This window comes from Colobus angolensis, unplaced genomic scaffold (genome assembly GCF_000951035.1).
Source record: "Colobus angolensis palliatus isolate OR3802 unplaced genomic scaffold, Cang.pa_1.0 Scaffold38, whole genome shotgun sequence".
In the NCBI taxonomy this organism is placed as follows: Eukaryota; Metazoa; Chordata; class Mammalia; order Primates; family Cercopithecidae; genus Colobus; species Colobus angolensis.
Genome location: NW_012117154.1, coordinates 10,158,148 through 10,170,896, shown reverse-complemented (window position 1 = coordinate 10,170,896; position 12,749 = coordinate 10,158,148). Strand labels below are relative to the sequence as shown.

General features: G+C 44.2%; 1 protein-coding gene across 1 annotated transcript in view; it reads right to left on the bottom strand.

Moving 5' to 3' along the window:
* The window catches only part of DIP2A (DIP2 disco-interacting protein 2 homolog A (Drosophila)), a 106,971-nt gene that overhangs the window by 58,849 nt on the left and 35,373 nt on the right, over positions 1-12,749 (bottom strand). Inside the window, exons 4-6 of the mRNA XM_011954211.1 lie at positions 9,607-9,726; positions 7,884-8,135; positions 2,373-2,501 (exon numbers count right to left, since the gene is read on the bottom strand). Coding sequence (XP_011809601.1) covers positions 2,373-2,501; positions 7,884-8,135; positions 9,607-9,726 — 501 coding nt within the window. The remainder of the gene's footprint in view (positions 1-2,372; positions 2,502-7,883; positions 8,136-9,606; positions 9,727-12,749) is intronic.

Genomic DNA, 12,749 nt, shown 5'->3' with positions numbered 1-12,749 from the left:
CTAAAAAATACAAAAAAACTAGCTGAGCGTGGTGGTGGGCGCCTGTAGTCCCAGCTACTCGGGAGGCTGAGGCAGGAGAACGGCATAAACCCGGGAGGCGGAGCTTGCAGTGAGCCGAGATCCAGCCACTGCACTCCAGCCTGGGCAGCAGAGCGAGACTCTGTCTCAAAAAAAAAAAAGATACACAGATGGCAAATAGGTACATGAAAAGACGCTCAACACACCATCAGCCATTAGGGAAATGCAAATTGAAACGGTAATGAGGTATTTCTACATGCTTATTGGGATGGTTAAAATTTTTTAAGCATAATACCAACTGTTGAAAAGGGTGTGGAGGAATACTCTCACTACTAATAATAAGAATGTAAAATGGTACAATCACTTTGGAAAACAGCGTGACAGTTTCTTAAAAAGTTAAAAATAGGGCGGGCATGGTGGCTCACACCTATAATCCCAGCACTTTAGGTGGCCAAGGCAGGTGGATCACTTGAGGCCAGGAGTTTGAGACCAGCCTGCACAACATGGTGAAACCCCATCTCTACTGAAAATGCAAAAATTAACTGGGCGTGGTGGCACATGGCTGTAATCTCAGCTACTCGGGAGGGTGAGGCAGGAGAATCGCTTGAACCCAGGATGGGGAGGTTTCAGTAAGCCAAGATCATGCCACCGCACTCTAGCCTGGGCAACAGAGTGAGACTCGGTCTCCAAAACAAAAGTTAAAATACACCTACAATATAATTCAGCCATTCTACTTCCAGGTATTGACCCAAAAGAAATGAAAGTACCCATCTATGCAAAAACGTGTACAACATTGATTATTCATAGTAGCTTTCAGGCCCAAACTAGAAACAACCTAAATACACATCAACAGGTGAATAGACAAATTGTGGTGCATCCATCTAATGAAATATTACTCAATGAAAAGGAGTAAACTATTGACACAGAACATGAATGAGTCTCAAAGTAATTACGGAGAGTGGTAGAAGCCAGACCATAAACGTAAACGCTGTATGATTCCATTTATATATACAATTCTAAAAAATGCAATCTAATCTAAAGTGACAGAAAGTAAATCAGTGGTTCCCCAAAGTGTACAGGGAAAGCCAAAGGATCCGAACAGGGGAGGACCAAGGAACACAAGGACACTTTTGGGCATGGTGGATATGGTCATTATCTTGATTGTAGTGATGCTTTCACAGGTGTACAAATGTCCTAAAACTTACAATATTGTACACTTTAATTTTTGTTTATTTTTTTGAGAACAGAGTCTCACTCTATCGCCCAGGCTGGAGTGCAGTGACGCGATCTTAGCTCACTGCAACCTCTGCCTCTCGGGTTCAAGTGAGTCTCCTGCCTCAGTCTCCCGAGTAGCTGGGACTACAGACGCCCACCACCACACCCGGCTAATTTTTTGTATTTTTAGTAGAGACAGGGTTTCACTGTGTTAGCATCGTCTGGATCTCCTGACCTCTGTGATCCACCCGCTTCGGCCTCCCAAAGTGCTGGGATTACAGGTGTGAGCCACCGCGCCTGGCCGAAACTGTACACTTTAAATATGTGAAATTCATTATGTCAATTACCCTTTCATTAAACTCTTAATCTTTTAAAATATAAAGAGTAATAAATTCAATCAAAAACATGTCTAACCAATGTACAGCCTGCTTCACGTTGATTCAGTATTTTTCTTCTGCCTCTGGACAAGGAGATGAAAGCCCTTGACAAAATCTGACACCCTGTTTGGGAGTACCAAAATATATGATAGGCCCCAGCTCTGAGCTCCTCTGAATTTTTATTGAAATTATTACTTTGGGGAAAAAAATGACATGATTTTGATAAAAGACATTGAAGACTATTTCAAAAAGAAACGGTATAAATAAGGACATGATGAAAGTTACATTGACATCTCTGAGGCTGTACGTGGGAAGCCATGACTGCTGCTGTACCAACTTCACAAGCTGCTGAGGATGGAGAGTGTAGGGGCTGTTCTGTCACAGGTGGGTGTGTGCACTTGCACTGACTAAGTCATTCTGTCTGCCACATTGAATCTAAATAAAGAAACTTCCCACAGCTTCTCATTTCCCTACTATATTGCAGATCGAAACTCCTTTTGCATCCTATCTAAATTTGGAAGTCTTTTCCCTCCCCACTCTCCTTGTTCCCCCTCTGACCAATTCCATTGATATTTCCAATTATTTCTCCACCTGATGCTTTCCATAACATTAACTGCACACACTGGTTTCCATTTATCTGTACAGATTAAAACTGATGGTTGGCTTGGGTTTGCTACACTGAATCCATTAAAACTGTGTTCAATACCCAAAGACAAAACCTGTGCTCTGCGGTTTCACAAGGAGAAAGAGAGGCATGCTCACCATCTGCTGTTTCCAGCATGCTCCCGCTGCACCCCCGAGGAACGCTTCTCACAGAAGCCACCTGTGGACGCTCAAAGTACGAATGCTCCACGAGGCCCGTGGTGACATCAGGAGGGGCAGAATGCAGATCTGCTTTTGAAAAACACACCCAAAATGAAAGTGGCTCTTAAGTCAAATGAGTATTAAGCTGCTCTTCAAACCCCATTAGTCTAAAGCTCCACTAGCTGAGCTCTAGGTGGGGCGAGTGTGGTATTTTCATTAATTTTGTTTTCCTGGCTGAACAAACACATTTTAGGACCCTATGAACACCCAGACACGTTATGTAGACATCTGTGTGCATGTGGGTGGCTCAATACGCAAAGATACCCAGACTCAGAACCACCATCTTCAGCACACAGACAGGCACAGAGTAAACCTGCCTGTCACAATGGCCTGATGAGATTTCGGTTAGAAATTCCCTCAAGGGGCCAGGCACGGTGGCTCATGCCTGTAATCCCAGCACTTGGGGAGGCTGACGTAGGCGGATCACCTGAGGTCAGGGGTTCGAGACCGGCCTGGCCAACATGGCGAAACCCCATCTCTACTAAAAATACAAAAATTAGCCAGACGTCGTGGCACATGCCTGTAATCCCAGCTACTGGAGAGGATGAGGCAGGAGAATCGCTTGAACCCAGAAGGCGGAGGTTGCAGTGAGCCGAGATCGCGCCACTGCACTCCAGCCTGGGCAACAGAGCGACGAGAGAGAGAGAGAAAGAAAGAAAGACAGACAAAAAGACAGACAGACAGAAAGAAATTCCCTCAAGGAAGCAGAAACAAATTTGAAATCAATTGTCATTGGTACATTTTTTTGTAACATTATGAAAAAAACAGCCAGGCTCATACAAACTACTACAACCCCCAAAAAAGTATGTTGGACACCATACCTTTGCAGTCCTAAAAGAATACAACTACAGAAATTAAAACTTCCCCCACTGCCAGTTAAAATATCTGCAAAACTAAAAGACCACAATCAAGTTCTTTTTTTTGAGATGGAGTCTCACTTTGTCACTGCCCAGACTAGAGTGCAGTGGCACAACCTTGGCTCACCGCAACCTCCGCCTCCTGAGTTCAAGCGATTCTCCTGTCTTAGCACACCAAGTAGCTGGGATTACAGGCATGCACCACCACACCCAGCCAATTTTTGTATTTTTAGTAGAGACGGGGTTTCACCATGTTGGCCAAGCTGGTCTCGAACTCCTGGACTCAAATGATCCACCCACCTCGGCCTCCTGAAATGCTGGGATTACAGGTGTGAGCCACCGCACCTGGCCACAATCAAGTTCTTAAAGTAGAATTGGTGTAACATTTAAAAACAGACATTCGATCTGGAACATGTGTAAAAGTCATTCCTTCCGTTGTCTAAATGTACATTTTTGTGTTTTATTTCCATGGTACAGTCTGTCTATCTGTTCAGAATGCTGGCTAACTATAAGTTCCTACAGGAATTATGGTTATAATTGGGTCTGCCACTAGGAAAGGCATTGTGCCTTTATAGACATTGTGTTCTATCACAATAATGAATACACAGATGCTTGTCCACTTATAACATCAACACTGGAGCCAACACAGTAGCTCACATCTGTAATCCTAACACCTTGGGAGGTCGAGGCAGGCAGATCAGCTGAGGTCAGGAGTTCGAGAATGGCCTGGACAACACGGCGAAATCCTGTCTCTACTAAAAATACAAAAATTATCCGGGCGTGGTGGTGCATGCCTGTAATTCCAGCTACTCAGGAGGCTGAGGCAAGAGAATCGCTTGAACCCGCGAGGTGGAGGTTGCAGTGAGCCGAGATTGCACCACTGCACTCCAGCCTGGGGGACAGAGTGAGACTGTGCCTCCAAAAAAAAAAAGAATCAACATTGGCTGTGCAGCGGCTCACACTTATAATCCCAGCACTTTGGGAGGCTGAGGCAGGAGGATCACTTGAGCCCAGGAATTTGAGACCAGCATAGGCAACATGGCGAGATTCCATCTCTTAAAAAAATAAATAAATAGCTGGGCATGGTGGTGGATACCTGTGGTCTCAGCTACCTGGGAGGCTGAGGTGAATGGATCACGGGAGCCCAGGAGTTCCAGGTTACACTGAGCTAGGACCATACCGCTGCACTCTAGCCTGGGCCACAGAGTGAAATCTTATCTCAAAAAAAAAAAAAAAAAAAAAAAGTCAACACTAGTCTCTGTTAGGTAGAGACAACTGGTAAAGTTTAATATTTTAACGAAGGTACCTATTAGTATCACTGTGGTACTCCTAGGTACAATGTAAAGCAGTAAGTTTTTACTAGGTTTGTATAAAGCTGTGAAGTATATGAAAGCACAAACTCACTATCTGCATAGCAGAATATACCGTCTGAAAAAATCTAAACCGTTAAGATTTTTCACAACCCTTAAAAAAGCCTGATGCAGATCAAATTAGCATTTTAAAGTATGTCTATCAGGAGGTTCTTTTAGTTTAAAAAGAAAATCCAAGAAAATTCCCTGGATTTTTTGGAATTTCCAAATCCAGCAAAAAGAATAAATGATTTTAAAAGTATATAGGGAAAAAAAGGTATACATGGTATACACACATGTACTACAAGTAGTTTTTAAAATAGCTATATAATGGCCGGGAGCAGTGGCTCATTCCTGTAATCCCAACATTTTGAAAGGCCAAGACACGAGGATCACTTGAGCCCGGGAGTTCAAGACCAGCCTGGGCAACATAGTAAAAACCCCATCTTTCCAAAAAATTTTTAAAAATTAGCTGGGCATGCCGGCATTTGCCTACAGTCCCAGCTACTCGGGAGGCTGAGGCGGGAGAATTTCTTAGGCCCAGGAGTTCAAGGCTGCAGCGAACTATGATCACGTCACTGTACTCCAGTGTGGGGGACAGAGCAAGACCCTGTCTCTAGGGGGAAAAAAAAAAGAAAAAAAAAAACCAGCTGCATAAAAATAAACATAAACTACATTCAAAACAAAACAAAACTATAATTAGAAGTACTGCTTTTAAAAATAGGTATTTACATTCGTATAAAAATGCTTAATATATTTGATTTCCTTAATCCAAAACTGAAAGTGATATTTTAAAAAATTATCTTTACCTGATACATTCTACCTCAAATGTTTTACTTAATATATTCTTCCTCTTTTCATGTTTCTTTCCTTAGTTTAAATTGAAGAAACATCTAGTGTTAGAAACTAAAACAAAGGATGATTTCCGTAATAAGAGGGAAGTTGAGTATTTTTGAGATTCAGAAATTCAAATTAACTATGCCCAACATTTAGGATGTGGGTAGCTACAATCTGTAGAAAATTGCAATCCTGTAAGCAAGGTATTAAATCAAGTCCAAGTTAAGAACTTCTTAAAAAAATTTGTTAGAATTGATCACAAAATGTTGATGCTAGGACTAACAGGAAAGGAAGAGATGATTACAGCTGCATTTGCAGGAGTCAGGAGCTGTCTTCCATCAACACAGGTCATAAACCTACATTATAAATAATTGCAGCCAAGTCCTTTTCAGAGAATGAAAACATCTAATTCAAACACACATTAGAGTTAAATGCTTTGCTTTTAACTGGAAAGCTGAGGGCTGTATGGTTAAACATTCTGAACTGTGGCTAATTTTTCATGCTGAATAAGCTTTTATTTCTAACCCACCAGGAAACCGTGTTGAGATGACTCAGCAATGGCTAATAAACTCAAGCTACGAATGTTTTTTTTTGCTCTCCTGGACCATCTCACCTAGAAAGGAGATTCTGGGAGAAGAAATGAGGTAACAGAACATTTAAAATTACTGTTTTCCTGCCCCCGCCTCAGAATTGGAGTTAACTATGTATTTCTATAAAGTTAAATCACCAATGATGAACAGAGAAGGGAAACAATAGTGCAAAAGCTGTTTTCAAGGTATGGACTGTACACCTCCTTGAGGAAAGGTGGGCAGCAGCCTCTGGCCAGGGAACACCCAGGAAAGCCACAGAAATAATCTGGGCAGGCTGTGTGCCAAAGAGGAGCTTTCTCTGTGGAAAATGCTGCCTTCTGCTGCCCTGGTAGTCTTGGCGTTCCTCTATGAGCTGGAAGCAGTTTAGAGACAGAGCAGGGCACTGCGAGCTTTCATCGGAGACTGACACCTCAGGAGAAGGACACACGTTTAATGGAAACAGATGCACTGACTCAAACAAATAAAAACTGAAGAGCAACAGTGATGCGCCCTACGGAGGATGCTGAGACAGAAGCTGTGGGCCACTCAACATACCCAACTTGTCCCCAATCCAGCCAAATGACCAAGGTCTTACAAAAAAGAGCTCGGCACCCATGGGGATCCCAGCACAAACAACAGCATGTCACGGGTGTCACCATTTCAGTTTTGGCAGAAAAGCAACTAAAAGCAAAGAAAATGAACAGGAATCAAGAAAATTGGTATCAGCCCTGGCTTCACCACTTAGGCTGCTGTGCGATCTCAAGCAAGTCAAAATCACCGGACTTTTTTTCTTCCTTCCTCATCTGGGAAAAAAAGGAGGGGATTAAGATGAGTCTTCAACAATACTGATTGTATTTTATGGTACTTGTGCAAGAGTGTATGTGGGTTTCACATGCCAGCTACATACAGTTAACTATGCTGCCGTTTTAGTTAAAAAATAGAATTTGAAAGGATGAAAGGTTTACACTTTTTTCATGTCTAAGATGAATGTAATCCAAGAGATTCTATGATTTGGGAAAGATCCACGCATCCATATGATTAGCTCTGACTGACACCTTTTCACGCCGAAGGCTGTCTAACCCGGTATCTGGAGGAGCGAAAGCCAGACCACACTGCAGCCCTCTACCCCAACCTCAGATTTCCAGCCAGGTACAGAGACAACCAATGGCCCTGCAGCTGTGAACATACAGCCAAGAGGAAAGGCACAGACAACAGAGAGGCAGCCAGGTCAAAGGTGATGATCACAGCCACCAGCAGGTATGGATGTGTGCTGACCGTCTACCCCTGCACCTGCTGTGTGCACAGCTACCCCTCAAGACCAGGAAGGTGTTAGGACACTGAGAAACACTACACCCTTCCGGAGGACTATGAGAAATGCCCCATGCCCCAAAGGACTAGGACTGCCAAATTAAAGAAGCATCAAGAACTACTTCTGTTACCAAAAGGACATTTCCCAGATGAAAAATAAGGTAGGTCTTGATGGGGAAAAAATTTGCAACTGAGCTGTATTGTTCAAAAGGTTATTAGAGATTTAATCTAAATGATGAATTAACCAAATATTACCCCATTTCTTTCAAGTGCAATTATTAAAAGCTCAAAATGAATTTAATGTCTCAGGCAGAAAAAGCCAGCACGGGTTATCTGGGCTGTGTGACCTCAGTCACCTGGAGAGCACTCAGGCCTGCAGCGAAGTCTGCAGGGTGGCGCCCGGCTCAGGTGCCCTCTACCTGCTCCTCTGTCCTGGACACTCCTGCCCCCGCTCTGCTGGCACAGGGGCCGCAGCAGCTTGTTACTGACCTATGTGGGTGTGGGCCTCAAGGCCTGCGAGTGCAGTGGCAGCGGCGGCCCCCGGCGTGGCTGCAGCACTGGGAGCGGCGGTGGGTCTCCCTCCCGGGTGAGATGAGGTGGAGGATGCAGAGGATGAGGTGGACGAGCCCTGAATGACCCGGTCGAGCCAGGGCTCGACGCTGGAATGGCTCTGGAGCGGAGTGGAGGTGAGTCGCCCGGGTCGCCGTAAAGAGCCCTCATCTTCTGAGGCAGACGACGTGTCTGTGGTTAAAATAACGATGACAGGCATGATATCGGGATGAATCAAGAGGAGGACGGAGTTCCCACTCGCACTGGAGCCTCCCAGGCCTGTGTGCAGCATGCGTCTGTACACCTGGCACAGCTCTGCCCAGACAAAGCCACGCAGTCAGCTCAAAGGTCACCCTCAATCTAGAAGGGCGTGCAGGGAGCCCTACTGCGGGGAAAATGATTCCATGAGCCCCCAGCTCCCCAGAGAGAACTCAGCCACAGGGCACCACACACACTCGGTGAAGACAGCCTCTGATCTCCTCAACGGCTTCGGCATCTACCTCAGTGGGGGCGTCCCATGAATATCCAGTGCTGCACTGCACGTCCACACAGAGTCAGACACCATATCCACACACCAGTCAGCATCCCCCGGGGGCGAGCCCGGGCCCGGCCCTACACCTTGGAGGCAATGAGAAGGCCTCCCTGCCCGTGCACGGCCCCAGCAACAACATGGTGGCCACAGGAGAACCGCAGCCCGGTCTGTATGCATCCTTTCAGGGCAGTCAGGTGAACTAGCTCTACAAACAACTCCTTCCCCAAGAAAATGGCTTCAGTCAACAAAATTAACTGTACATTAAGGTTTCGTCAAGTCAGCAGGAGTGAGTGTTTTATTATGGGTTTTACAATTATTAAAAAATTATTTTAAAATTGGATAGTGTCTATAGCTATGTTTAATAAAAACAATAATTTGACAGTCATTTCTAAGATTTTTTCAACAATAAACTTCTTTTAAGCAAGAAAGTGTTACCAAAACCACTAAATCATCTTGTGAATCTGGTGTGTTTGCTTTTATTGTGTAGTATCTCCATATGCATCAGACTAAAAATGAGTGTCACTATTTTTGTTACTTTAAATATACAACAATGCAAGTTCATGAATATGAAGTCATTAGACACTATCAACATCTTGCACAGTTTAAAAGGAAGACTAAAATACATTATTGCTAGAGAGAAACCTCATATAAAAGTTTTCATTTCTAATGGTACCAATAATAAAACAACAAAATCAACCCCAAAACTCTCCAGATAGTCTTATACTGTTGCATGTAAGTCCTGGTTACAACCTGTTAAGTTATAGGTAGTGAGATGAGAATAACTGTAAAATTCTTAATTCAGGAAGCTTTAGCTTAGTGCTTATTTTAGGTTCCTCTTAGTGCTTTAGGTTCCTCTCTTTACTAAAAAACATAAATAGCATCTTAGTAAAAGAAATTAAGATCCACACAAAAAGTCTTACAGAAAGCAAGTACCCATTTGGGTAAGAATACTATGTACACCATAGATTTTCAGGTAAGGAATATGAGCATATGCAAACATTTTTAATCTCCAAATGTGTCCAATCTATACTACAGGCCAGACGGATATTCCAACTCAATGGCAAGTAAACAGGATAACATCAGGCCTGTGAAACACTCAAAAAAGCCACTCCTGACACTGTTTATCAATACCTGGAGGGGTGTAGGTTTCCACAGACGAATGCACAAGGACAGAACGTCTTTTCGAAGGCATAGGCATCTTCCTCTCTTTGTATTTGGCCAAAGCTGCTTGCACGGCTTCAGTGTGGACATCTACACAGGAAGGACAGCAGTAAAAATACTTTTTACAAGACTGGTTATAAAGTAACAAATTAAGTTTCATGTCTTTGTTTTCAGCGGGGGTAAAAGGAACAGAAGCTCTGTCTAGCCCACATGCTGGTCCTAGATCTCTTTACATATTCCTTTGTTTGTAGATCTAACTTTGAAATCATGTAAATATTTCCATAGTTATAAATCAAAACTGAATAAAAGAGAAATCGCCAAAATCGAATATAAAGCGAAACAAATGAGCCTAAATGTGTATCTTGCTGTTGGTTTAAACCTCGCTTGTTCAACCCCTGGCCCACGAGCCTCATACAGCTCAGGAGGGCTTTGAATGCAGCCAAATACAAATTCGTAAAATTTCTTAAAATGTTATTAGTTTTTTTGGCAATTTTTTCTTAGCTTATCAGCTATCATTAGTGCTAGCGTATTTTATGTGTGGCCCTGGACAATTATTATTCTTTCAACGTGGCCCAAGGAAGTCAAAAGATTGGACACTCCTGGTTTAAACTACTGCAGCTGACTTTAAAACACCAAAGTTAGACTGGTCAACCTCTACTTCCAGAAATATCTAATAAGGACAAAAGTAACTGTACAAAAAATGTTTAACTCTCTCATATTGTTGATAGCAGTGAGGACATTGTCATACAGATTTTTCGTGAGTCCTGTGGGATATGGCAAATGAAAAGCACTTGATAGTCTGATTCTACCATCCCTAGAGCTTGGATACTCATGAGGGAGAGGAGATACAACTGTAGATGAAAGAGGTAGGCTGGACAAAGGGGCTCATGCCTGTAATCCCAGCGCTCTAGGAGGCTGAGGAAGGAGGATCGTTTGAGGCCAGGACCAGCCTGGGCACCAGAGCAAGACCACATTTCTGCAAAAAAAAAAAGTTTTTTTTTTTGAGATGTAGTCTTGCTCTATCGCCAGGCTGGAATGCAATGGCGTGATCCTAGCTCACTGCAATCTCTGCCTCCCGGGTTCAAACGATTCTCCTGTCTCAGCCTCCTAAGTAGCTGGGATTACAGGCACCCCCCACCACGCCCAGCTGATGTTTGTATTTTTAGTACAGATGGGGTTTCACTATGTTGGCCAAGCTGGTCTTGAAGTACTGACCTCATGAACTGCCCGCCTCCGCCTCTCGAAGCGCTGGGATTATAGGCGTCAGCCACCGCGCCTTGCCCAATTTTTTTTTTTTTATTAGGCAGGTGCAGTGGCATGCGCCTGTGGTCCCAGCTACTCAGGAAGCTGAAGTTGGAGGATCACTTGAGCCCAGGAGTTCCAAGCTGCGGTAAGCTATGATTGTGCCACTGCCTCTAGCCTGGGTGACAGAGTGAGAACCCAAGAAAGAAAAAGAGAAAAAGAAGGGAAGAAAGGAAGAAAAGAAAGAGAGAGAGAGAGAGAGAGAGAGAGAGAGAGAGAAAACGGGCACAGTGGCTCATGCCTGTAATCCCAGCTACTGGAGAGGCTGAGGCAGGAGAATCGCTTGAACCCGGGAGGCAGAGGTTGTGGTAAGCCAAGATCACGCCACTGCACTCCAGCCTGGGAAACAAGTGAAACTCTGCTGAGAGAGAAAGAGACAGAGACAGAGAGAGACAGAGAGAAAGAGACAGAAAGAGAGAAGGGGAGAAGGGGAGGTGAGGAGGGGAGAGGAGGGGAGGAGGAAGGGGAGGAGGAGAGGAGGAGAGAGAAGAGAGAAAAGAGAAAGAGGGAGGGATGAAGGGAGGGAGGGAGAGAGAGAGAGAGATGAAGTACAGACCCTGCAGTTGTGAATCTGAATAGATTATGTCACTACAAACAAATGTGGTATCTTGTCTTTTAAAAGTGTGTCTTGGCCGGGCGCGGTGGCTCAAGCCTGTAAACCCAGCACTTTGGGAGGCCGAGATGGGCGGATCACGAGGTCAGGAGATCGAGACCATCCTGGCTAATACGGTGAAACCCCGTCTCTACTAAAAAAAAAACTACAAAAAACTAGCCGGGCGAGGTGGCGGCGCCTGTAGTCCCAGCTACCCAGGAGGCTGAGGCAGGAAAATGGTGTGAACCCGGGAGGCGGAGCTTGCAGTGAGCTGAGGTCCGGCCACAGCACTCCAGCCTGGGTGACAGAGCGAGACTCCACCTCAAAAAAAAAAAAAAAAAAAGTGTGTCTTACCTCTGTACATTGAAAATGTCTACAAACCACAATCAGCCCAACAGCAATCAGCATCCCTAGTGCTCAGACTGTGCTCTTGAAACACCATCCTCACTTAAAAAAAACCCTGAGAAATGGCAGATTCTGGAGCAGGGGAAGAAATGCCCAGGATGAGCCTAGAACTTCTTATCCTAACAGCCAACCAGGAAGTGGTCAAACAACTCGAGCCAATTTGAAGAGATTCCCAATGGCGAAGAATGGGACAATCTGAGTATCAATGAGGAGAAATGCTAGAATGGACTGAAACATCAAATATGATACTGATAAAAGAAAAGAAGAAAAAGGAAAAGAGGAAACAAAATCAATTGGTTACCACTGGAGGAGGCCAGGGACTCAACCTATTGTTCTGAAAACTAGTAAAGAAATGGAAAGCATTAAGTATTCATCTTGACTTTCTTGTACCAAGCTGTAAATAACAGAAGTTTCTCTTTAAGGAAATATTCTGGCATTTGAATGAAGAAGGAATGTCAGAATCTAAATTTCACCATTTTGCAGCCCAAAGGAAATCATCAATCTAAGAACTGAGAAAATCACGGGCTTCCAAGTGCCACAGCGAAGAGCAAGAGTCAGGCCCAACAGGCCTCTTGGTGGAGGAACACAGGGCCGCCCGTGAGTCTTGTAAACAGCTGAACGTTGTAACCTGACTTTCATCAAACCTAGTGAGCTAAAAAGCATGTCAGAGGCACCAAGAGGAACCATCAGACAAACACAGCTCAGCTTCTCCTACAAGCTAAGGTTCATCGAGCCTGAAAACACTTACCAACCAACTGCAATGTGAGCTCTTATTTGGATCCTGGGTCCAAATAAACTTGTTCTTTAGAAGCCA